Genomic DNA, 26,996 nt, shown 5'->3' with positions numbered 1-26,996 from the left:
TTCATTCATTCATATTTATGTCTGATATTATATTTCTTATATTCGAAATCATACCACTACAACTACCACCACTAACAATAATAATAATAATCATTGTATTGAAATAGATCATTTAACAATGCTCAAAGACACATTACATACAGAGAAAGAAGAAATTCGTATGACAGCTTAATCCAAGATTACAGTGAGAAGACAGCACAAAGAATTAAGTTCAAAATACAAGTGAAGATGAGAGTGTATAGTAAATTAAATATAATAAAGTGTATACAAAGTAATGCAGAACCAGTCAGTGCCTATTAGTAGATATCAATTAAAATAATAAGAAGATACTAACTACAGCGACAATGAGTAGAGATGAAATGATGAAGTAGATGTAATGTGGGATATAGAAATTGAAAAATTGCGATTTATATTGAAATATATTGACCCACATTGGACCCACTCTTTTTTTCCCCACTACTTTGTTTTATTTCTAAAGCCTCTGACCGGAAGCGTGTGTGTCCACTCTCTGCAGCTTGATCTCCGGGGCTGGAATCTGAAGCTTTTTATTCTCACACTGTAGATTTTCCACTGAAGACCTGTGGACCCGCTGAACTGAACCTCCTCTCTATCATTATTAATCCCACACACCACTTCTCTTTAATTGATCCTCGCTCACATTCCTCCTCTCTGTCTCGGATCCTGGTGTTTTATTCCTCTTTTTATTCCCACATAATTCCTCCTGGGTCACTTCTTTTTTTTTTTTTATTCCGGCTGGATTTACCCAGGGCGTGTTTGGGGCTGATCTGTGCCGGGGAGTTTCATCTCTCTCTCACTCTGAGGAATGTGACAGCGACCTGAATGGACACGATGGATTATAAGGAGCTGGGAAATAAACTCGAGGAGAAGCTGACACTAACAGACAAATGTGAGTATTGATCCTTAGAAATAAAAAAGGAGACGGATGATGAGGTGTTTATATCCAGAGCAGCTGCTGGGAGGTCAAATGTGTGAAAACAGGATGTTTGTGGGTCCAGGCTGATTCCTCCACAGCAGCAGCGGCAGCAGCAGCAGACTGTGGCCGCCTATGAGCGTCTCTAACAGGCGCCTCCTGTCCGCACCACATCCTGGAGCTGTGGTCTCCATTACCCAACACGTCAGGGAGAAAAATGGCCCACATATGCACAACCAGGGCAGAGCTGGTGGTGCAGCTGGCTCTCACTCCTGCTGCAACACATCCCTGCAGAGTGGGCTCCTTGGTGTGTGTGTATAGGGGATTCTACTGCTTGCTCAAGAGCACCAAGGCAGCTGCATGCAGATGTTTCCAGCTGATGCCTCCTCTCACATAGCCCGGCCTCTCTGCAGCTGATCCAGTGGATGCAGAGTATAGGGCTGGACGATATGTTAAAAAAAAATGACTTGAAATCATGAGTCGATGTTGATAATTATCACGTCTCATCGTTATTTACAGTCTGACTTTTGCTTCTGAGTGAAGGTTGTGGGTTTGAAACTCTCCTCTATGAGCTGGATCAATGTGCACTGTGCTTACACAATGCATAAGCAATATATTGATATATTTCCAACCTTTGTTATATTGCTATCGATGAAAATCATATTGCGATGATTATATATCCAGTTTCATTTCCCAGCCTTACTGCAGGGAACAATTCATTTCAGTGAAATCCTCATAATGAGGCAGCAGATGTCCCATTTCCTCTTGTTCTGCTCATATAACAACATCAGTTCTTAAAGAGGCGTCTGAAAAATGATGGTGCATTGATTTGTTGTTTGCGTGTTTGCCTGGAAAAAACTGCAGAACCCAATTTGGTTTGGCTTGTCCTGATTTCTCCAGTATCATAAATATTATAAATGTCAGTGGAGGTCTGATGATCCGGATAATAAAAGTGGCTCCAGTTGTTTTTCTTAATTTCTGGATGTGTTTAAAAAAAACAGTCTGGATTTAATGAAATTGCAGTTTCTTGTATGAGCTCACTCCGGCTCATTCATTAACAATGACCTCCTTTAAATCAGCTTCATGCGCCACCCCTCCATCATACATACATCCCATGTTGACCTGTGTGTAAATGGTAGAAGGTGACTTTCCTCCCCCACCGCTTCCACTCGACATGTGCAGCACTGGATGGAAGGAGAAACGTCTGCAGCAGTTTTTCATTTCTGCCACGCTGCCATGACGCTCGCTCGCCCGATCACTGCATGTGTGGGTGTCTGAACGAACACTGGTGGTTGCAAGAAGAAGAATAGCAACCAAAGCCCGGTGGATGCTGGGATTAAGAGGCCAAATGCATTCATCAATAAAGGGAATAAAATGGTTCCTGTTCTAGATTCTTCTCGGTTACATTCATGATGAAGGAGAACACTGGAGTTCACTGTTGTGTTTACAATTGCTCAAACACGCAGGGCTGCACACTGACAGTCTCAGAATTGATTGATTATTCGGTTGATCGATCATTTGGTCTATTAAAAATGAGAAAGAACTTAACCTCGGCCCTTGTTTTACCTGAAACAGTCAGATTTGATGAAGGATTGTGGTTGTTGGAGCATCAGACTGTCTCGTGTGCGTTTTTCAGATGTGAAGCTCGAAAACCCAACAAAATCTGGGGACTTTTCTGTTCACTCCTCTTTATTGAAAAGCTCAACAAGGTCGTATTGTTCCCGGAGCAGACAAACCCCCCCTCCCGTTAATTAGCGATCTCAGCTGAAAGACAAGGCATGTTTTGGTTCGCCGGCCCGGAGAGAGGAGAGAGAGCTCCAGCAGCAGGGTCTATCAACATGTGACAGGAATGCTCGACGCCGAAAAAGGCAGGGGCGTTAGATAAACAGAAACATTCCTTCTCTCTGACTCCTGAGTCTCATTCTCTGCAATCGAAAAGCAAAGAAAATATAGAAAGTGAAGGCAACAAGGAGCTGTGACAGTGGATTATAATCCCATTTAACACTCATTTATGTACGTCTGAGGTTCGCAGACTAACGCATTGAAATCTGTAAAACCCCCACCCTATTCTTATCCCCCCTGACCTCATCCGTCCTGTCGCCCCTCACACCCCCTGAAACCAGTCAACCAGCGACATTACGCCATTTAGTCAGAGGCCGTTTCTGTGCCTGCTGGTGTTTCCGACTCTGAGCTACTCGGAGCATTTGAGGAAAACACAGCTAGCGGCTTCCTTTCTTTCTTCCCTGTCGAGTGCTGGAGCCAGACCAAGCCCCTCCATGACATGACATGTTCAAAGACTCTGTGTTAGCGGCTCACAATAGGAGTGGCAGCGACTTCCTTCCCTGAGACAATCCTCTGTTTGTGCTTCTATACGTTTCTTATAACTCTTGTTTCTCTGAGAGTAACAAGAGTTGGGAGTTGAAAGCTCCTCTGTGGAAGTAATCATGGGACGTGGACTCTCTGTGGCCTCCCGAGTTTCCCCAGTCATGCTGACGTTATGTTCTTGGCACGCCCTCCACATCGCAGCCGGCCTGGAAATGTAGATTTTGGCCAAGAAACCTTCCCCATTAGTCATCCTCATCTATTCATCTCAGAAGAAGAAGAAATCCGCTCGGTGTGAGGTTTACAGCCTCTGAACAGAGCTGAGTAACTCACACGTCAGACGTTATTAATCTGCTGATTCTTTTCTTGATTATCCAGCTAAACTCAAATACTCACATGTAAGAAGCTGGAATGAGATTTTTTTTTTTTTAAATGACCTTAACAATGAATTCCCTCAAGCAGCAATGATTTAACAATTCACTTTTAAAGGTTTTCATTTTAAAACTAAGCTAACTAGCATGCAAGCAACAGTCACACTTTCTGAAACAAGAGGCTAGCTTTTTGTTTTACGTCTTTGTGAGATGAAGGATCCATTTAAAAAAACTACTGAGGGTTCCAATGCTTAAATACAGTACATGAGGAAAAACTCAGAAACCCAAGAGACAAAGCTCCTCTCATCTCCCACAGTCAGTCGCAGCTCAAGTTCTAGCAGCTCTGCCAACTCGTGGCCTGAAGGGGGGGTGGGGGGGGGACTCCAGTACTTGTACTGGTGGAGACCAAAGGCCGGGGGGGGGGGGGGGGGGCTAGGATGTCTCTGAGAACCTGATCAAGGTTTAGACACGTCATTGTGGATTGTCGACGAAGAAGGAGGAGGAGGAGGAGACGGAGCTGACCACAGCGCTCTCCTCTCCACGTCAGCGGCCCGTGTGACCAGATGCCATAAATCGGCCGTGACGACTACGGCTTGAACAGGAGGGCAGAGGAAATGCTCCATTCTGCCGCTGCGCATGAAGGAGGAGGAGAAGGCTGCTGCTTCCTGAGAAGCTTATCCACAGATTAGTCATGTTTCCCTTTGCATCCGGCATTCAAAAAAAGGAGAAGTCATTGATATTGATAATCCCGTTTGCAGCGTAATCCTGTTAGCGAACGGCGTGAGGCACAGTTTGGTCATAAAGAGAAGTGTCGTCACACATTTCACCAACACCTACACATCTGTGAGCATTTACAGCTAAGGCAGGGGGGGTCATGGGAGAAATTGGAAGCAGGCGTGAGCTAATTTCTTATTAGATTTTAATAATGAAGTACGAGCTAGTTTCTGATTTCACGTTCATCACAGTTTTAAGTGGCTTTGGATAAAAGTATCTACTGAACTAGACAGACGTTTGGACGGAGCAGAGCATCAGGACGTCAAGTTCAAACCCAGAACCTTCTTCCTGTGAGGCGACCGTCTTAACCACTGCTCCATCTTAAATATACAACCTGAAAATTCCCTTTGATGTCGTAGACAGAGCTGAGAGTATTGATTGTGTCCTCGGGGCCTTAAACCCAGAGGCTCCTGCCTTCTCTTCCCTTGTTCTGCTGCTCAGCCAGTTGACTTTTAATTAAAGTTTAATTCATCAATATTAATGCAGCTGGATTCATGTTTATTGCTGAATAGTAGTTCGCTCTGTTGCTGCAAATGAGGCCTCGTGAGTTCAGTTTTCTTTATTTGAAGGAGAAGATGCATAAACATGTCTGATATTATTTTAGGAAAGAATTCACGGAAATAGCCGGACTTGTTTTTTTAGCTTCGTATACATTCAGCGTTTGGTTCTGTTCTGTACTCGTCCCTCGTTTACCCATGTGGCCTTGCAACATGTCCTGGATGTTTTTGTCGGAGTGTTTCTTCAACCTCAGGGGAATCGCAGACGCAGCCGCCCTCTCACACACAAACACACGTCAGTCACTGCACAACCTCTCAGTCACAGGACCCGCAGGCTCTAATATTACCGCAGAGATGATGGCGGAGGTTTTCTCTAAACCGACAACACAACTGCATCCGAATTCCATCTCGGAGGCCGGACGACAACACAAACGGACACATGTACACGATCGGCCATCTTGACTGAAAACAGATCTGATCTATTGTTCCCAAACACAGAGAGAGAGAGAGAGAGAGAGAGAGAGAAGACCGTCCTCACTTTAGGTTGTGTGAGGATCCTCGCAAATATTATTGAGCTGCAGATGAGCAGGAGTAAAAATGCGGCGTCCCCCGCTGCACCAGTCGATTGACGACCTCTGCAGTCTCCTCTCAGTGACGCCACGCTGCTTCATGCGTGACCCACACAGAGCCGCGGCGTCCAAGCTCGCAGCTCGTCGTGCTCGTCCTTGAAAGCCTCGCCTCAGTGAGTGTAGGTACCGAAGCCACTTCTTCACATCATTCATGAAATGATAGAAAGGAAGGTTTATTTCTACCTCATGAAATGTTGACATAAGGTCTAAAATCAACTTTCATGGAAATAATCACATATTGGGTTTTTTTTAACCTACACCTTCACTACTAATGAAAGTTTTCTGTCTTTTAATCAACCGATCACATCAGCTCTCATTTTTACTCAATATCCATCTGATCTGAATCTCAGTGTCTTCGAGATAGAGACGTGCATTTAACTGCTTTCCCCAGGTTTCACTGTGTCATGTGTTGAGCTGCTGTGAAACCAGACCTCGGCCCAGATTAAACTCCACCATCACAGCTCAGCCGGCTGCCAGGTCAACATGAGTCAGCCAGATACAGTTATGCCCTAGTTAATGAGCCCAACCGTGTGGTGGTGCAGCTGTGCCCTGTGTGCGCTTGTGTTGATTCAATTCATTAACTTCCCGTCACTAAAAGACGATCAAAACTTCAGTGATAAACTTTTACAAACAAATCTTGCCAGTACAGGGGTTTGCCTTTCTGTCCTTTTCTCCGATAAGATGTATTTGACGTCACCAATGTGTCAGAAACTGAGCTAACGTTCATGGCTGTTTGCGGGTCTATGCCCGGAAGTTCGACGCAAGTCATAAGTTTGCTTTGGACTACAGAAGAAGAAGAAATTGATTATTTGATCAAGTTTCTATCACTGCTAATCGGAGCAGATGGAACCTGAGTACCAAAGAGTCATTCGACGCAGGAGTAAATGCCAATTGTTTCCTTTTCCATTGCAGACAAAAGCCAGATGGGTATTAGTTTTTTTGCCGAGTGGAAAAGGGACATAAGAGACACGGCTCAGGAGCGGGAGTCCTCTCTGTCTGCTAGGTCACGTCTCAGGGGCTCATCTTGGAAAAAAGGAATGAGATGAATGAAAGAAAAGAAGATGTAATTAGGGGAGTGTTTGCTTTGGAAGGACATAAAGATGATTTCCTTGCAGACGTTGATTGGGTTAGTGTCTGAGAGGCTGGGGGTCGGCAGTGAGACAGATAAACAGGACACAGATCAGCTGCACCACAGATCTGTGTTTGCTTCCTGTTACTCTCTTTTGTTCCACTTTATGTAACTGACATTTCGTTTCTATGACATCATCTCTATTAATAACTTTCTTTTAAATCGTCTCTTTCTCAGCAGCTGAGTATTGATGATGCCTGAGTGTAGATCCGTCTTATGCTCAACTTATTTACGTCATGTGTCTCGCTGTGTTGTGGCGACGTGAGGACAACGTCCCGGCTGAGGAAGTAAAACTCCGGGCCTCGGTCACAACAACTCTATTTTCTCTCTGTCTCGAAGAAGAGCTTTTCTCAGCGTCCTGAAAAATCTTCTCTCGTTCCTTTCTGGCTGCACAACCTCTGACCTTATTTTTAGTATCAACCTCGAGCACCAGAGTAGAGAAGAGGGAAAATGTGAATAATAGATTGTCTTTCTATGATTCATGCTTGGCTCTGTTTTATGTCTTTGTGACTGGGTAACCCACTTCTGTGGTTAAAAGCATCTGGAGCGCCCCGAGGTTTGCAGAGGAGTAAGATCCGGTCGCTCTCACACATCCTGACTGAAGTTCAGCTCCCAGTGTTCATCGCAGTAAGAATTAGTCTTTCCGAAAAGAACTTTACTGAAAATACTGTAAACAACGCTTCGCATCCCCATTCTCAGTATTTTTACTCAGTTTCATGTCTGTTGTCGTCATCATGTTTCTGTGTGAAACATTATCGAGAGCGTCTCTGGGGAATTTGCCTCGTTCACCTTTTCAAACGTGCCGTGTGAGGCTGGAAAATGTGACGGGCAATCGGAGTGACGTCACTCTGCCGACGGTCAGTTCACTTCTGGCTTTTTACTGCACAATTAAAGAGAAAACAGACTCTGTCATGAAGCTTTAAAAGAAAGGTTTCTCTTCTTTAATCACAGACCAGCCCCGCTTCTCCCTCTAACAGTGATGAGTAGCTCTGCTTGTTGTTGCTGCTTCAACCTGGAGCTCATCGTAAACACAGCTGTCGCTCGGGTTTAAAGCTTCATGCAGCATTTGTCACCGAGGCCGGAAGTTTTCCTCCGGCCTCGGTGACCGTTTGTGTTGTTGACTTTGTTGTGTCACTCCATGATGCTGTGATACCGTCTTAATCCTTGTAAATGGGAAAACTACCATATTTACTTTGCACACACACACACACACACACCCAGCTCTCCCTGCACCCGAACTAGAGGCGTGTGTTTTGGCTTTTGTTGCACCAAAGTCTCAGGAATGTTCTTCCTCTGCTTTTTCCTGCGGCACGAATGCTTCAGTGCGTTTCCGTTTTTTTTCTTTCTGTCCACACTTGAAGGGGGCGGAGGAGGCGTCCGTCAAGCGTACATGTGCTCTTTGACACAGGTCTTGGTGGTAATATTGAAAAATTTGATCCTGTTTGCTCTGACGACACATACAGTGCTTTGATTTGTATTCTTTGTGGACATGTACACGACGCAGACACACACTAAAGACACACATGTGCTGCAGGAACATGTGTGAGGGAAGTGTGGATGCCAGAGATTCCTGAGGTCGGCCTGACCCAGATCCAACATGTCCCACTCATCACACACACACACACACAAACACACACGTTTTCACACTCTCATGCACATTTATTCAAACAATAGCATGACCTGCTTCACACGAGGCACTGCCCCCACCCCCAAATTCAAAAAAGACTAATTGAAGGGATTATCAGCTCAAATATTTTTCTTCTTTACTGAACCCATAATAGTAAATTCTTAATATCACAGTATTTATATCCTGTATGAATGGATCCCTGGCAGCTGCAGGCACATGTGAACGATGATACTTTGATGTGTTTTTATTTCACGGCGCCGTGGGAATATTGGACTCATCGACTTTGTTAATACCAAACGTTACAATATATAATGAAGTCATCCTGCGCCCGAGTCATGTGATATAAATGTTATGGAAAATATGTCCATGTTCACAGCTCGTACGTGTTCCCGTCATGAGGCACTTGTACATGTGATGGTTACAAGTGTTGACAATACAGTTGAATTTGTGTTAAACTACCTTCAGCAGATTCCCAGTCACATGCAAATTAAACATGACCTCAGACCAGTCATGCAGCTTTGGAATGTTTCTTTTGAAACTTTCTTTTTGGGGCGTTTTTGGGAAAAAACCCAGAAACAGGAGTACGGAGAGATGGAGTTCTGTCGTCTTCACATACGTGGGCTGCGTCTACCTGTACCTGGAATTGATTGGTTGGTAGATGGGCGTGAATCTGACGTCAGTGTGTTGTCAAGTCACTTCCTTTTTTTTAATAAAGTGTAGGAAATAATTAGCCTCTCCCTTCAGCTGGAGGAAATGCATTATTTACAAACAAGAAACGTCCTTATTGTTCAAACATTAAATCCTCGGAGGCGATGACGACGAGCGTCATTCACTGAAGTACAATAACAATCGCAGGCCTCCAAGAAAACAGAGCTTTTGTTTCTCTTGTGTAATGAACATTCAACCGGTGAATCTGAGCTGTGATTGAAATGTAATGTGGCCTTCAGTCTGGCACCTCTCACACACAAACAGAATAAACGTCCCTGCGGAGTCTGCTGTCCCACATGCTGAAGTTTGTGGTTACTGCGGCGTCCCCGAGGTGGCTCGATAGAAGCCAGCCCCTTTTATGGCCGACATTCTCAGTCCGGTGCTTATCGCTATTTATAAACCTGTCACAGTGGCACAGAAACCTGAGATGGCTGCGGCGGCGGCGGGTCGAGGAGCTGAGGGAGCGACGGGCGAACAAACATTGTGCTGCATTTATGTTTCTGTGTCGCGTGAATGTCTGATCCCCCGCGATGCACTTGAACATGTATTTTTTCAAAAAGCTTTGTGAGTTTCTCAGTCGCTGCAGAAGCTCCACTATCATGAATGCTAAAGCTGCATATTTCGATCAAGGCCTTTTATTTTAACTTTGGTTTCCAGAAGCAGTCGCAGACATCACAAATGTCAGTGATATTAACATGAGGTATAATCTTTCCATGGACTCAGTGAGCTCTGTGCTGCCTCAACCTGAGCTCCTTGTATCTAAAGCTGTATTCAGTTACACCAAATTCGCTCTTAGTATTATCACTGGATTAGTTTGATAGTGAAGAAAACGGAGAACATGTGACGGCCCGTCTTGACTGAACTCTCACTTCCTGTTTCATCTTGTGTTTCTCTCACTAGCTGTGTCTCTGTGTCTCATCGTGCACCGTCCATTATCGTACAGAGGGAAAAGTTATCGCACAAACACGATAGTTATCGTACATCTGGCAACACTGTTCCCGCCCCCTGCACGTCACCACCAGTCACTCCCACTTTTTATGAAGTTCTCTGAAGACATATGAGACTTGTTTTGAACCGTACGCAGCTCCGGCTGAACGTCTGCGTCAGTCACAAGATGTTCAATGGTAATATACACTGGCTCTCCTCAGTACAATAGAAGAGAAGTGAGTCATTAACAGTCATAAGATCAGTAAATTGACTCATTATCTTTCAGAAATGTGTTTTTCAAAGCTACATGTCTGTGTTTTATTGCTGATTCATTCAATTTGTAACAGAGAGAAAGATGTAACTTCTTATTTCTGATGTTTCCTCCGTGAGTTACCTCTGTCATCACTTGTCTCTCAAAGAGCTGTTTGGGATTTAACCACATAACCAGCACACCCGTGCTGTACTGATGATAATAACTAGTTAGAGGGAACTCTGCGACATTAACATTGTTCATGCAGGGATGTCGCCTTCCATCTTTGTTTCTGGAGCCAATCCCAGTGGACATTGTAAACCCACACGGACAAACACTACACAAAAATGTTGATTCTCAACTTTTTAAAGACAGTGTTATCTTGCGTCGCTTCCTTTTTCTTTAAACATTTGACTCAACTTGCCAGTGCTTCCGATACGATCCTGTGTTTTCATCTTTTCAAAGTAATCTCCTCCAGCGAGCAGGAGCGGTGCAATCCTCTTTTTTACCAAATCCTCAACATCAGGTAGAAGTCGCTCAGTCCTGTCTCAACATGATCCTGCATCTTTGTGGTTGAGGTTCCTCTTTAATCCAAACACACACATGGGGCCCTAATTCACGTCCTATTATTCCTCCATTAGTATTCTGTGGTGCAGCCCGTGCATTAAGCCTCAGTACAGTTGGAGAAGAGCCCAGTGTTAATCTGTGATTTAGTGGTTCGGTGAGAGTTTTGACGGGACTGAGGAGAACGTCACGCTCCATCTGCCCATTGGACAGAGCTGTCCTCCTGCCCCTCACCTCCTTATCTCTGAGCTGCCGGCTCCTCTCTTGTACATCTCCGTCCCTCCTGTTCCTGACTTTATCTCTCCTCGTTTTTGTCGCCTCCTCCTCTGTCATTACAAAAACAAGGCTGTTGCACCATCTTTCCTCCCCTCTCATTGTCTGCCGGCTCTCCTCCCTCTGTAAATCTCTCCTCTCGCTCCTCACAATGTCCTTGTGGAGGAGCACAGATTGTCCCCTCTCTTCCTTCCTGCTTCTTCTTCCTCCCCCGACCTCCTCGCTATGCGTCACTGCAGTTTGTCACCGACTTCTCCAGTGTGACAATCGGACAGAGACAGAGAGAGAGAGTGTGATTCGGACAAGCAGCAGCTGAGCAGAAGAATTCAGTGACGATGTCAGCGGGGCGGCCGATTGTGAGAACAAAGTCAGAGCGGGGATTGAAACAGGATGTGACCTGTGGCGTTCTGCAAACTCTTTGTCACCCTTTATGAAGGTCGGAGGTCAGGAAGTCTGGCCTCATGACCGCGTGGAAGTTTTTAAAGGATTCAAGATACTTACGCTTGTCGAGTCATTGAATATCGGGATGTTTGCAGTTTTAACAACTGAACTCTCTTTATTGATATTTTAACGGCCTCTTGGTGACGTCAGGGGATTCATAGATTGCTTCAGGATCATTAGTCAAATCCAGCGATAATTATCCCCATGATATTCACTGTGTTAGGGGAGAAAGCTGAAAGAATCGTCCTCAACCATCTCCAGTGTTTTCATCTTCCCCTGCAAGAAAAATCAATATGTGTCTTAGTCACTTTTGTGTTTTTTTACTTTTAATCTGTTGCTATGGCTACGCGTCATGTTTAAGATGCAGACTTGTTCCCACGCTTTTCACCTCACCTGCCGCTGATGGGTGTGTTTGATGCTGTCGACTTGAGGGATGGAAGTGGGAGTGAGGCGTCGACAGATGTGTGTGAATAACACGTGAAAAAGATGTTAATGATTTCTAATGAGGCGTGAGCGAGTGTGCTAATGAAGCCGCTGTGAGCGCTACAGGTTCATAGTGTGTAAGCAGCGGAGGTAGAAAATGATACGTGACACCACAGTAAGACGTCATGAATTAGACGTTGAGCATCAGTGACAGGAGGAAGCAGATTCATAGATTGTCAGGATTATTGTGTTAATCTATCTGTCACTTTCTGTTTGTGTCCTGCAGCTCTGCCTCTGCAGACCGACCCTCAGTCCATCCAGTGCGGAGACAAGTCTTTGGTGAAAGACCTCCTGACCCCAGACGACTCAGCCGTCACTGACCTCTCCCCTAAATCAGACTCCAGCCCCCAAACCGAGACCCCAACCAGGACGGATGTGTCCTCCTCAAAGACGGATGTCCGGCCTTCCACGCCGGGCAGCGGCGGCAGCCCGCAGCCCAAGAAAGGTACAAGAATTTTACACCATCACATTTATTCTATTATTCTCAGCCTGAGCCTCGGCACTTTTGCTTTTGTCAATGGTTCCGTCGTCCGGATGAACAAGCATTTGTCTCATACATTCAAAGTATCAGGGTTTAAAGTATGAAAGACAAAACTGCACGGGTGATGAAGACGGGGGACATGTATCCTTCTGATTTCATATAGGATATGATATTATCATCCTAACAGCTATTTAGATGTATATTGAGTCAATCCCTGTAGACTGATGGTTGTGGCCGAAAGCTAAATCATCATTTGTAAAGTGTGGAGGGAGACGTGCTGGTGGTGGGGACGGGGTGGGGGGGGGGGGGGGGGGGGGGACGGGGGAGTGGTGCGTGTACTGGTGCATTAACTGACTCTCCAGGCCAATGAGATTTATTTCCCTCCGCACTTCACAGCGTCTGCGTATCGTCCAGAACGAAGCGGTGCAGGAAACTCTCTGTGAGGTGGGGAGGGAGGGGTTGCTATGGAGACTGAAGTGCCGCACGGCCCGCTGTGATTGGTTGAGAACACATGGCATGCATATTACATAGCGCGAAGAAGAAACACAAAAGGAGACGAGGCTCAGCGAGCTCCCCGGGGGTCCTGGTTTACATCGGTGTGGGTGTGGGCGTGGGCGGCTCTTCAGTCGTGGCTTTTCACAGCCAGCTTTAAGGAAGGATAAGCAACACAAATCCTCGTGTTGCACCAGTGAGTCTTTCACAGCCCGTCGGGATTCATGCTCGTTATCAGAGCGGAGGAAGACGACTGAAAACTGGATGAAATGGTCAAAGCTGAGATACACACGAGGGGCGGGAAGAGAGGGAGCTGCACTGACCTTGAAACTGAATCAATGACTGAATTAAACCTTCCTCTGGCATTTTGTCAAATTTAAAAAAAAGGTCTATTTTATGAGTTGATTAAAAAAAACTGTTCAAGTTAATTTCAAATGAGTACATTAGAAAGAAGTTACATTTATTGTGAATAGAGGAATAGACTTTGTTACTGAGACCCCAGCGGGACGTAGCAGGGAGGTGACCAGGTGATTGGCTGATGGAGAGCGTGTCAGGTTATGATTGGATGAAAAGAGAGAATGAGCTGATGGAGGTTAGGGATCTCTCTCCTCTCTCCTCCCTGGGGGAACCTCATTTCTCCTCAGGCCAGATGAAATTTTACTATAATCCCTCTGTGGTTTTTTCTGCCCTGTGGTCATAACTGAAAGCTCTGCATTTTCTTTTCCCCTACAGATTCCATGAGCTCAGAGCAACGACAGAAGCTCGCCAAGGAGCGGAGGGAGGAGAGGGCCCGATATATCGGTGAGAAATTATTAAAACTATGCGGACGTGACCATCAACTCTGGATTTTCCTACATAAAATAAAGCATGAATTCCTTGGCAGTAACTTTGCACAAACTTTTTTCTTCTTCTTCTAACCCTAACCTCCTTTGTGTCACTCTGCTCTTGACTGACGGTTATTGACGTCTCTTGTTGTTTTTCCTTGCATGGCTCTCAGAACAGCAAACTCAGCTGCAAGGTAAGGGGCTTCACTAAAACCCTGAGCGTTCGCAGCACTCGTCATCAAACCTGCAATGGAATTCCATTTTCCTTCCATTTCAGTAATTTCATCTTCCACCATGTATCGAATAGTTTTGGTTTTCAGTCGTCGTCGTTCAGGTGAAACCTCGTGAACCCCGTGAACTTTCTGCTGTTGCACTTTTCACTTAAACGTTCCTGCTCATGTTCATTTAAACTTAATTTTGACTTTATGTTCCCTGCACGTCACAAACCTGTAATCATGGTTTTACATCTTGGCAGCAGAGTTAAACTTCTAAAATATCCTGCTCGCCCCAAAGTCTTGAAAGAGCATATCAAGTTTTCAAACACAGGGCTTCTCCCTGTGGACGAAGACCAGAAAGCGAGCGGCCAATCAGATCTGAGCTCGGTGGGCGTGTCCTCTGCAGAGACGTCCCTCGGAGCCTGTGGCGCTTGGCGTGAAAGATGAGCAGTCATTACCGCGAACTAAGGGCAGGCCTCTCAGACAGATTAGATTTAATTACTGCTTTCATTAGCATCAGTAATGTGGCCATGCTGCAGTTACGGGGAAATCTGCTTCGTCTCTCAGATAAGTTTAGTTTGCTGCTGTCTGCTTCTGTGTAATTACATGGTACAACGTTACGTTTTTTTTTTTTACATGTAGAGCATGAATGCATGGTTGCAAACAGCAATATTGCATTTTTTTAAAGCGGATATTTCCCCCTCTGTTTTACAAAATACCTCCATCTAGACAAAAACAGGCCGGTAGGTGGCAATTAAAGCTCCATGCATACGTTTTCACACATTAGGATCTCTGTTCACATGTACGTTTTGGGTCCATACCAGTTTCAGTCCCCGTCCATACTAACGCACATTAATAGCCTGAATAATAGCTCGTCTACTGCACATGTAGTATCATTGTAAGATGCAGAGTTTAACTGCACAACAGCTGTTAGACAGCTGGGTCAGAGACGCTTGTAATTTATCATCCATGTCGTGTTCTACGCTGGTAGCTGAGGCTAATGTCAGCTGTTTTCTTCTGCTGACCGGAAGAAACTGGTATTTTCTGGTGCATCATCGCACAAAGCAACAATGAGGGGCATGCGTGAAGTAAGCTGTGACATCATAGTTTGCCAAATACTCAGTTTAACATGTTTACGCACAGATACACAGAAGCCAGAGGAGAGAGTTAGAGGAAAAAGTTTGGTTTGTAAAATATCTGCATGAGTGTGAACAGGGCGTAAATATTTACCCCTTCAATAACAAGTCAATCTGAACATATTGTAAATAAATCAGCCTCGTTGTTTTGCATCTGCAGCTTTTCACAAAATGCTCAAGTCCCTGCAGAGAAATAGGAGAAATGTGAAAAGCACATTCACACGCATTAACCCCACGTATTTCTCATTTCTGCTTAACAATTTGAATGTGCAGACATAATTGCATTTCTCCAGGAATTGGATTCAGGGCGGAGTGAAAACAGGCTTTCATAGCGTTGACGAGGCTAACGCTCGTCTGCCTCTTTGGCTCATTAGTGAAGATAAGCCGCAGAATGCAGAACTAAACTCAAAACACGTCTCTGCCTCAGAAACTACAGCTACAGCAATTCACTGAAATGCAACTCACAGCAATATGAGATGCTGCACATTTCACATTTCATGCCACCACCTCGACTGTAACTCATCCACATCATCCTCCACAATGAGCCTCCATTGTTTCAACTGTTCCAGTGGCTAAAGAATACGTTGTGGAATCAAATTCGTGCACAACAGAAGAGAAAAGTGTCAATGTTTGTTGTGGTGCAGCTGCATGTCGACAGTTTTAATGTCGGAGGATTGATCGCCGTCTAATCGTTCCTGGAAGAAATGAGCCGCAGCAGCAGCGAGTGTGCAGAGAGACAGGGATCTGCTGGAGGCTGCTGTTAAACGCAGTGGGGAACTTCTGCTTATTTACTGTTATCGAGATCATAGTGTCGCAAACACACAGTCTCCATCGGTTTCACTCGCTCTGTTTGGGTGTTGGTGGTTGAGGCCTAAAGCCTGAAGTCATGATACACTGCTACAGTTGAGATAGTAACTTTGAAACATCCATAAGAAAATATTTGTATATGTGGCCTCACATCTCCACATCTACTGGATGAATTGAGAAAAAACTTTGTATAGATATTCATCTTCTAAATTTCCTTCTAGACGAAACATTGAAAGCTTCGACCAAACCCTGATCCCTAAACTGCTTTTTAAAATTAATACAAACACGCCAGGTTGCTAACCACAGTAGTAATTTACCTGGAGAATCAAAAAACAAAATTATTGTCTATCTAAACTGTGACTTCTTCTTCCAGCGGCGAAGAAAGCCCAGTGGCTGGAGAAGGAGGAGAAGGCGCGGCGTCTGAGGGAGAACCAGCTGGAGGAGCGCAGGAGGAAGCTGGAGGAGCAGCGGCTGAAGACTGAGAAACGTCGAGCTCTGCTGGAGGAGAAACAGAGACTGAAACTAGAGAAGAACAAGGTGACGGAGATACACAGCGGTTCGACTCAGGGGGCAGTGGTGCTCTCTTCACCATTGGAAACAGGGAATTGGTCCCATCTTAATTATCAGCTGTGATTCCAGCTATTTGCTGCATACATCCAGTTTTCCAGTTATTGATCACTGCAGCGGTTCCTGACCTCTTAAAGGGAAACGTCTTCCAGTAACTTCTTGTCTAAAGTTGCATGAACCTGTGAGCTGTTGTTCTCTTCCCTTCACAATTTCATTTAAAGGAATTAATTTAGGAAACATGTTTATTCATTAGTTTGATTTGAGCCCAGCTGTTGGACGTCTGTAATCAGGAAAACAAAAAGCTTGAATTAACTGCATTGGGCTTCGATCGGGTTCAAGTCGAGCTTTGTGAGTTTTCTCTTTGGCTCGGACGGGTTCAGACAGACGTCTGTAGCTTGAGATGAGAGATGTTTAGTTTAGCACAAAGAGGGGAAACACGGGGATCGTGCAACTTCACCATTAAACCGTCAAATCATCAACAACTGTTTTTGACCGTTGGCTCCTGCAGGAGAGATATGAGGCAGCTATCAAGAGGTCCACGAAGAAGACGTGGGCCGAGATCCGCCAGCAGAGGTGGTCCTGGGCCGGCGGACTCAACCAGACGTCACGCAGAGAAAGTGAGTCTCGTGTGAGGCGGGGGCGGGGGCGGGGTGGGACACAATCACAGGAATATGTCACATCCTCACTGTAGCTCGAGTTCCTCATGTTGAGCGGCGCTGCACAGACTGTGACTCACTGCTCCAACTGGTGCAACGCAAGGAAATAGCTTGTGCAGGGTCTGATGTCATAAGGGCGGGGTACCCGGGGGCAAGATGAGCCAAACGGCAAATTGTGACGTTAAAACTGCTTTTTGGGCAAAAAAAAATTGGTTTTCAGTGCATCATTTGAACGTGTCACAGAGGCAGAGGGATAACGGAGCTGTGAGCTAATTTCCCTTTTTCAGACCGTCTTGTTACATGTGACGGCTTCTTCCAGACCCTGAGGTCAACACAAGCCTCTCTCCCCCAGAAGTGCAGAGGATCTCGAACGCGCGTGACAGCGTGAAGGGGAAAAAAACAGAGCTTTAGGCAGTTCCTCTAAATTTCACGTCTAACTCTACCACACCCTTCCCATGCTTTCCTCAAAGTTCCTCCCCCTCTCTCCCCCCCTATGTCTGGATCTAAATTAACCCCACCCTCCTCTTTACACTGTAATGAGAAGCCAGTTGGCGAGTCCCCCGCTCGCCTCCAGAACCGGACCCCGGGGGGAGTTCGGTCCTCGCACCTCGGCCGCCTTGTGAACAGTTGTTGTGTGTTGCGTTCTCTCCGGTGCAGGCAGATGCTCGGCCTCCACGGTCAACTTGCCGAGACAGGTGGACCCTGTCATTAACAACAGGCTGTCCAAGTCCTCAGCCACGCTCTGGAACTCCCCCAACAGAAGTAAGGACGACCCGACGTCAATGTCCACCAGGCCTCCTCCTCCTCCTCCCTTCCTCTCACCCCTTCCTATTCATCCCCCCCTCCTGTCTCCCTGCCTCTTCCCTAATCTTTATTTTCTTTATCGTCTCTGGTGGCCTGCCTGCCTGCCTGTGCTTGGTGACTGGTCATTTACCACCTACTCCCCCCCCCCACACACACACTTCTCACGCTCTGGGTCTCGTGTGCATCGTGGTTTTGATTTCACTTGGTGGTTGTCATTGGTTTGAGTCTCCTCTGCATTTTTGATCAGCCTCCCCCTCACCTCGACATGACTCAGCCATCTTCTTTGATATGTTTTTGGTACGTTTGTTTCATGGGTTCACATCTCGTCTCGACACCTTCATCTGTTTTTGGTTGTCCTCCCCCCTCCTCCACTTTACTGTTGGTGGTTTGGTGTGGTGGTGGTCGTATTGGTGGTGGATGTTGCAAATGAACCAAATACAGCAACTAAATGAAGCTGCTTTGTGTTATTTATAATTCTGTTGTGTTTTTTAAATGTATTTTACACAGAGAACTTGCTTATTTATTTACTGCTGTGTGACGACATTTGCTCAGTTTCACATTACAACATGAGCAGTTTCTATGTTTTTATATTTTATTTTATTAGACTCATATTATTAGTTAATATTGTTTCGATGGTTATTTTCACTAGTTTCTCAATTTTTCGACCTTTGCAACAAACTTTTCTTGTCGCCACATCAGTGTCAACATCAATATGTTGGAAAATATCAGGATATGAATTATTATACATAATAATAATAATAAAACTAAACGCAGTTGGAGCAAGAAAGGTTTTCTTGAAAAAACTGTATAATTCACTTTGAAGTATTAACTAAAGCTGATTTAAAATGGGAATTTCTTCATGTTGTAGAATGAAGCTGGACGTGGTGGCATAAATGTAATATATGAATTTAACTTGTTTTATCAAGCTCATCTCATCAGACTCCTGAGTTGAACATAAGCGTCACGTCTCATAACATGTGTCATCATAGAAGGTATCACCCACAGAGCAGTCAGCAGCTCGGCTCTCAGTTCCTCCGCCACTAGAGTAAAGAGACTTTGCTCCATCGTCGCTCATACAGATCCTCAGATGCTGCAGGGACACGGAGGAGGATAATAATGTTTGTGCAGGGTCAGAGGGGACGTCAGTGCTGGTGTCTCTGGTCTGCACAGTCACCAGTGTGCCAGTGGTAATTCGGAGGAGGGGGGGGGGTGGTGGGTGACGTTTACAGACGCAGGCATCAATCTACCTGCGGGTGAACAGTGGATCACCAGGCAGCAGCTCAGCCTCATCTTGCCGCATTGGAGAACGAGGAGGAGGAGGGAAACCAGTGTTGCCTAGCAACAGGGAGAAGGTAGTCAGGTTATCAGTCATAAAACAGGTTGTGAAAATCATTCGTCCGTTGTTCAGCAGAGGTGACGGCGTGTGCTGCAGTCCACGGCACACGGAGAGATTTGTGTTTGTTTAACACATTAAGGCAACAAAACAGGTTTTGGTAACGAGAGATAAGACGTCTACACAATCTGGATTCATTAGACCCGGTGTTGACGGCCCATCTGTCTGTCTCCTGTGTGTTTTCTGTCGTATCTCACAAGCCGTTTTTTTTTTTTAAAGGAGCAGGATGCAACAGGGAAATAACCCCATGATGTCAGTCAGTGAGATGTGTTTATTCATTAGGCACAGAATGTTGTTTTTCCATCCGTCATTACAACGCATTGGGTTTTATGCTGCTGTTGCTGGATGTCGTATGTGCTGAGTCTTCATCATATGACACTCGGTAACGCTGCATACCATCAGAACGGTGCTGTGGTCAGAGGAGTGTGTGTGTGTGTGTGTGTGTTGCATTCAGGACATACAGCACTAATTCTGAACTCACCAGAAACTGAGCGGCCTCTGCACTGCTCTGGGTGTAAGAGAGGTCGAGCAAACGCCAGCTTCTGTGGTGTGTGTGTGTGATGTGTTTGCGAGTGGTAAGTAATGAGCATTAACGTAGATTTGCTGCCCTGTGTTTTATTATCCAACGTCTGGTTCTGTGTGTAACACGGAGGTGAAGGTTCACTCCTGTTTCTATGAGTCTGATCACGTCTGATTCGGAGTCTGAGTTTTACGAACATTTTGAAGGAGCGTTGAAAGTCTCAGTGGATGAGGGGACTTTCACAGGGCGGAGCTGGAATATATTTAAATAAACATTCTTTTTAAATGCAGTTCTGCCGAGTTCATTATCAGACAGCTTCTCAGGAAACTCCCAAAGGTTAATGAAGCACATCTAGAAAAAGAAAACAAAAGCAAACAAGAAACTTTTTAATCCCAAAAATGGTCAAACTGCTTCTGGCCATCAGCAGCAACTGGCTGAACTGCAAACTTGTTTTTCAACTCATATGATATCATAAAATACAATCAAACACAATACACCTTTGTGAATTCAAATTTGAATGCATCATACAAACTCCACTGTGCATCAGACGAAGACGGACAGGGTGTGAATACGTGTGTAAATGTTTGTGTCTGAGAGAAGAGAGCGGCACATGTTCTGCAGTGTGTGTGTGTGACTGTGCACATGTACAGATGTGAATGTGTGTGTGTAGCTGTGTACTGTACTGACAGTAACTAACGACACTGACGGCGTCCTCTTGTGTCAGCCCGCAGTCTGCGTCTCAGCCCGTGGGAGAGCCGGATCGTGGAGAGGCTCATGACGCCGACACTGTCCTTCCTGGCCCGCAGCCGCAGCGCCGCCACCCTCCTCAACACTAGCGACTCCCGTGAGTATGAGACCCCGACCAGCGTTTACCCACAATCCTCTGTGTGTGCATCGTGCAGAGAAACTTTTCATCTCACGTTTTATGGCATTTTTATGAGAAGAGAAAAGTTTGAATGGCTCATAACACACAGTAGTCTGTTCCTTCTCTGTTTCTATTTAGGGTTTTTACAGAGAACCCTTTGGTGATTGTGGTCGAATGTTGTTTCTTCTTATCTGGGTTCACCCGGTTATTCAAAAATAGAAACAGACCCTGTTGTGTTTTTTCCACAACAGTAACTTTCATCGTTGGTTATGGTGTAAATTATTAGTACGATTAATCATTCAGTCTAAAAATGCCGAGAAACACAAACCAGAGCTTCTCAGATCTAAAAGTTCTTGAAAGTCCAAAATACACAAACAACTCAGTTTACGTTAATATACAAGAATGAGAATCACACGTGAGAAGCTGGAACCAGTAAATGTTATTTAAAAAGAAGCTTTAATCATTTATCAACTGTTTAAACAGCTGATGAGTTTATTTTTTAATAAAGAATAAACTATGAAATGCACAAAAAATTTGATTGAGCTTGTGATTGAAGTTACTAAAAGTATTTTGTGTGGTGGCTTCTCTCACTCTGCATGGTGTGTGTGTGTTTGTGTATGTGTATGTGTGTGTGTGTTTGTGTGTGTGTGTGTGTGTGTGTGTGTGTGTATATGTGTGTGGGCCCTGACCCCGGCCCTGTTGCCGCTCTCTGCATGTTTATGTGCCGCTCAGACTCTCACCACTGCTCCCGTTCAGCCTCTGCCAGCCCGCTGAACGCCTGCTCCCATCACCACCCGCACCAGAACTCCGCCGAGCGCTGGAGGGTCTCCTCCGCCAGCACGCCGGACATCACACAGCGCCAACGCAGACGAAACTCCACGCCGGTAGGAAGTTTATTTTGACTGTGTAGTCCTTGTCCCATCCACTTACATGGAGGAGATGGGTCTAATGAACTATAGTGCAGCCAGCCACCAGGGGGCAATAGAGATGGTTTTGTCAATAGGATGTTGCCAGCTTGTTACACAAGATATAAACTTTCGTTCCTGTTGTAAAGTTGTTCTCTGGCACGATCAGGTGAGCAGATGTTAGCAGATGTTTCAGCCTGAGGTAACGACTGGTTATATTTGTGTCACCTCTTTCTTCAAGTTGGACAAGAAAAAGAAAGAGAAGAAAGACAAAGAGAGGGAGAATGAAAAAGAGAAGAACTCACTCACAAAAGACAAAGTGCAGAAGAGGAGACAGACGACATCTCCTGCCACCACGACCACAAGATCCAGGCCGGAGACCAGGTACCAGATCATCTGCACCAGTATATTAACGAATGCAGGACGATAAGCAGAGCTCCTGGTTCCTCGTGCTTTATCCTCGGAGCAGGTTCATGTGTGACAGATGGTCGGAGGTGCTATAATCTGACCTCTTAAAGAGACTCTGTGTTCAGTCCGCAGTCTGTCGACAGCAGGTGTGTTGGTGCGACACTGAGGAGCTTGTGGACAGAATGGGGTTTTCCTGATGTACAAATACGTCTCCCTGCCTCCCCTCTGCTCACGTTACACCCCCCCTCTCCCCTCAGTCATGGCGAATGTGGGGTTTCAGATGGAGTCGTTTATTTCTTCCACATGACCTAGTTATGGGCTCTATGCTCTGCACTGGGAAGCTCATTACCTCTATACTCCTATCTCATCTTCTCTTTTTCTCCTCCTCTCTCCTCTCCTCCTCTTCTCCTCAGTACCCAGAAGCTGAAAAACAGACCTCCGTCGCCGGCCGCCCCCAAAAGTCGGCCCTTGTCACCTCTAGCGCCAGCAGCAGCAGCAGCAGCAGCAGCAGCGGCCTCCAAGACTCCCACGGGCAAGAAGACACCTCCTGGCACCAAGACCCGACCTAAACGGGCCCAGACGCCTGCCAGGGTACAGCAGCAGACGGTCACAGCGGTCGCCGTGGAAACTGGCCACGAGCCCCAGCAGCCCGACACCGCCGAGGAGAAAAAGAGTGAGTGTTGCCCGCCAGGCTTCAAGGTGACCTGTATGTGTAGCATAAAACGGTTTTCCACGCTTCAGATGTTAACCTCCACGTTCCAGAGGTTTCAGAAAACAGCAGCATCACCTCTCCTCTTCGTCGTCTCTCTCTCTCTCTCTCTCTCTCTCTCAGACTCCGGTAACGTTCCCGCCATCGTGGTTTCCTCAGCTCGGGTGTCACCTCCTTCCCTCAGCCCATCGGTTGGGACAGCATCTTCTCCTCCTGCAGTGCCAAGTGTAGAGCCGACTGCCTCTGCTGCGTCTCCTGCAGCAGCCTCCACCAGTAATCCCGCTCCTTCTGCTGCTGCACCCAATGTCGCCGCCGCCGCTGCCTCCGCCCCAGCTGCCTCCGCCCCAGCTGCCCCTGCCCCAGCTGCTCCCGCCCCAGCTGCCCCGGCCAGCAAGCCGTCAGCGGGCACCAACAACCAGGAGGAGGCAGCTCGTGCCCTGGCAGAGAAACGTAGACAAGCCCGAGAGCAGCGGGAGAGAGAGGAGCAAGAGCGTCTGGAGCAGGAGCAGAAGAACAGGTCAGAGGACAAAATAACAGAAACACCCGATAACCTGTGATTTCTTTAATTCATAACGCTCCGGTTCTCATGTCTTTGATTTCCTGATTTCTTCAAGGGCAGTAACAAATTCAAACTTAATTTAAATCAAATGAATGATTCTGATTGAAAACTAATTTGAAGCTCTGTTTATGTCGTTTATAATTCATGTTTCTTTAGGTTCATCTGAGCTCCTCTGCACTGACTTAAAAACGTCTCTAGACGTTTCCCTCATGTGCAAAATGAAGTGTGAAGTTTAAAATCCCACAAACTGCTGAAACTTCATCTTTCACAAACATCTCTCCAGGCTCCTGCGGGAGGAGGCGATGGCCCGGGAGGCCGAGGAGCGGAAGCGCAGAGAGGAGGAGGCTCGGTTCATGGCCGAGCAGCAGCGTCTGAGAGACGAGGTCCAGCGAGCTCAGGAGGAGAAGGAGGAGCAGGAGAGAGCTAAAGCCGAGCAGGAGGAGAACGAGAGGGCGCAGAAACAGGTGAGTCGCCGGGAACTGAGCTTGACTCCTTTACATCTCACAAACATCACGTTGTTCCTGAACTTTCATTTCCTCGTTTCTGAAAAAACGGTTTCAAAAGGGACCTTGTGATGAGATCAAGTGATTAAGTTTTGAATAAACAGTGAAACAAAACTCCTTGACTACGCTGCTGACATCTACTGGGAATTGAACCCTCAACCTTGATTACACTCTGCTCTCACTGAAACAGATGAGGCTTCCAGTCAACTGTAAATACTCTGTGAAACCACTGAAACCCTTCTCATCTCCATTAACCGACACCAATCCCTGTGATCCCCACATGCAGTAAACCCATTTACCATCTGTGGGAAGATTAATGCATACGAGCCATTGAGAGAGTGTGTGTGTGTGTGTGAGAGAGAGGGGGGGGGGTTACTTTACCATACTCGGGGCCCAAACATCAGGCCCCTGCTCCGACTCCCTCACCCCCCCGACTGTCTGGCATCTGGGCAGATTAGATGGGGGGGGGGTTATGTGCTGCAGCCACGCGGCAATGTGTGTCATGTGATCGTCAGAGAGCCCCTTGTCTGCCTGGGCAGATGCCAGCTGGTGACCTTCATAATAACGCTGATGAACGGAGGCTGCAGGGAGCCATCGTGATCCGGGGGGAGATAGTGACAGGCCTGTGTCGCCTCCGTCTCGAACGCTCGTCCTCCGCAGTGGGCTGATGGTCGGATAAGCAGCGTCGGTGTACGCAGCGCCCGAGGCCCTGGCTCGACTCGCCTCTCACCCTCAATCAAACCATTGTTCCACCCCGACAGCGAAACTCGCTCCAAACTGGAGTGGCCTCTTGTTTTTTTTGGATCTCACTTCAGATGAAGAGTGGTGAAGAAGAGTGGTGAAGAAGAGTGTTGAAGAAGATAACGATTAAAAAAAACAACAACTCTGTGAACTGGGAAACGTGAGAAACATCAGGATGCAGCTGCTCAACCCTCGACAGATGTGTTCTACTCACACATCATAATTTCTGTTTTCATTGCAGACTCGACACATCTGCACTGGATCTAAATACCCAGTGAAGCTCTTAATGGTGTCAATGATACAATAGCTGCGTTTGTTTCTGTCCTCACTCACTTTGACTGACATGATGGTCGAGTCGGAGACATTCTACTTCCTGAGGCGTCACTGAACTCACACCCGCATTTTTCCAAAAAGATTTTCAGACCAGACACAAAAGAAATTAAAAGTTAGAGGTCAAATAAGTTGCGTCCCCTCTGGGAGAGATAACAGATCTGAAGTTCACACATGTCATGTGTGTCAGTGAAGCCTGGAGCGAGTGAGGGCAGAGTTCTGTCATCACAGAGGAGGAGAGTAAACCTGAACACAGCGTCTGACCCGGATAACTGCGGCCACCAGCGGGTGTTTGTTTGAGTCCAAGATGCATCACTTTGTATCATTGCTGCGTCAACCATGAACCTGCAGAACGAACCACACACAACTGAGCACTTGCTGCCTCCTGGTGGCCACAAATGATTATAGATGAAAGACAGCAGCAGGCTGTGAAGCTATGATCACATAACAACATTTGTGTCCTCTTCTTAATCCTCACATATACTCACGTGTGTCTACACTCATACACACACGAGTGAGATGTTGTCTCCTGCAATAATATCTCTTAAACAGTATATTTGATTATTAATTCAACTTTAATTATTTGTTGGCTTCATTTTCGTGTTTTCTTTACTTAGAGGGAGGAGGCCGAGGCAAAGGCCCGTGAGGAGGCCGAGCGTCAGCGCGTCGAGCGGGAGAAACACTTCCAGAAAGAAGAGCAGGAGCGACTGGAGAGGAAGAAGGTGAGGAAGAAGAGAGGAAAACAGCATCTTAACGCTGCACGACACATGTCACACTTGAGTTGATCCCTGTGTCTAACTTATTGATCTCTCCGTCAGCGCCTCGAGGAGATCATGAAGAGGACTCGGAAGAGTGACGCAGGAGAGAAGGTCAGCCAGCGGGATTCATTTTAATCTGGAAAACTACTAAACCTCATCTTGTCACGACATAACTCTCTCTTCTTTATTATCACAGAAGGACGTCAAAGCTTCTCCACAGGTCAACGGCAAAGACACAGAGCTCAATAAAGGTAACGTCACCTCTCACGCAGAGCGAAGTGAAGATGTTATCAACCAAGATCTGATGAGCTCATTCATTTTTCTCTCATCTCTCCGCAGCTCCTGGAAACCTGCAGAGCCCCAGTGCAGTCGTGAATGGCGTGCAGGCAACCTCTCACCAAAATGGCGTCTCAGCCAACGGAGAGGCGGCGGACTTCGAGGAGATCAACCAGCTGAACAACGGCAGCAACCCCGGACAGCAGCAGAGCGGGCTGGTGGGCGAGCCGATCCTGGCGTTCGAAGGAGGAGAGCCCTTCCTGATGAAGACGGGCCCGATGAAGCCTCAGCATGTCGCAGGTACAAAATAATGACAATAACTAACTTGGACATAAAATAGAATTAAAAAGAAAATAGGATGAATAAGTGTATTGATATTTGTTTTATTCGCCATAATTTTTATTGATAACAATCAATTATCGTGCTTATTATTCTCTCCATCACCTCACCTCTGTTCCTCCGTCCTGTCGTCTTTCCTCTGCAGAGGTCCTGTGAGTCCCCGCACATCCAATGGAGACGCGCCTTATGTCTCTGCTTGAGCTACGAGATTTCATGCCTCACCACAGCGGCTTACAAACTGAGTGTGCCAAACAAACAACGAACTGCGCTGAATCCACATCGACAGTATTTGCCGCAGAGGATAACGAGGAGGAGATAAACTCTGCCCGGAAGAAGAAAGTACTCATCCGAAATATATATATATATATCTATAAATATATAAATAAATAAAAACTACAACAAGTATTCTCTGTCTTCACCGCGTGTTCTGGTGCAGCATTTGTCAAGTTTTATTGAAACGTCACATGCAGATTTTACAGTGCACCTTAAAGATGACTGACTGTGCAACAAATTTTAGAAAATACAGCGTCAGATCCTGGAAATACTTACTATTCGAACAATGGCTGGTATTATTACTGTCGTTCTGATATTGTTATTGTTATCTTACGTTGAACAATGTGTGTGTGAGTGTGTTTGTTGTTTTTGTCTTGAATTACTGAGTTATTTAACATGGGGAGCATCGTAAGGACCGGCCACAGACAGTGTATGTAAATGTGTAATGAGCCCGGCTGCCTCGGCCTCCTGCTGCAGGAGATCTGTGAAATAAAGCTTTATGAAAGGGA

At 46.1% G+C, this 26,996-nt stretch overlaps 1 protein-coding gene across 8 annotated transcripts; it reads left to right on the top strand.

Moving 5' to 3' along the window:
- The first annotated feature begins 441 nt into the window (after positions 1-441).
- On the top strand, positions 442-26,996 carry LOC109647269 (MAP7 domain-containing protein 1-like). 8 transcript variants are annotated; one of them, XM_069516899.1, is made up of 18 exons: positions 561-907; positions 12,153-12,371; positions 13,632-13,700; positions 13,897-13,917; positions 16,255-16,418; positions 16,957-17,065; positions 17,762-17,866; positions 20,546-20,665; positions 21,443-21,570; positions 21,833-21,975; positions 22,413-22,672; positions 22,832-23,225; positions 23,551-23,731; positions 25,459-25,563; positions 25,660-25,710; positions 25,796-25,850; positions 25,939-26,175; positions 26,360-26,996. In XM_069516899.1, exons 1-18 carry the CDS (start codon positions 841-843, stop codon positions 26,368-26,370), a joined length of 2,439 nt encoding a protein of 812 aa, XP_069373000.1. In that variant the 5' UTR covers positions 561-840; the 3' UTR covers positions 26,371-26,996. The 8 variants fall into 8 exon arrangements, with proteins under 8 accessions (XP_069373002.1, XP_069373001.1, XP_069373005.1 ...); XM_069516898.1 differs by having other exon boundaries at positions 21,419-21,570; XM_069516901.1 differs by lacking the exon at positions 13,897-13,917 and having other exon boundaries at positions 442-907.

The sequence above is a fragment of the Paralichthys olivaceus genome, chromosome 20 (assembly GCF_024713975.1).
Source record: "Paralichthys olivaceus isolate ysfri-2021 chromosome 20, ASM2471397v2, whole genome shotgun sequence".
In the NCBI taxonomy this organism is placed as follows: Eukaryota; Metazoa; Chordata; class Actinopteri; order Pleuronectiformes; family Paralichthyidae; genus Paralichthys; species Paralichthys olivaceus.
The sequence above is the reverse complement of the archived record's forward strand: the minus strand, read 5'-3'. Positions and strand labels throughout refer to the sequence as shown.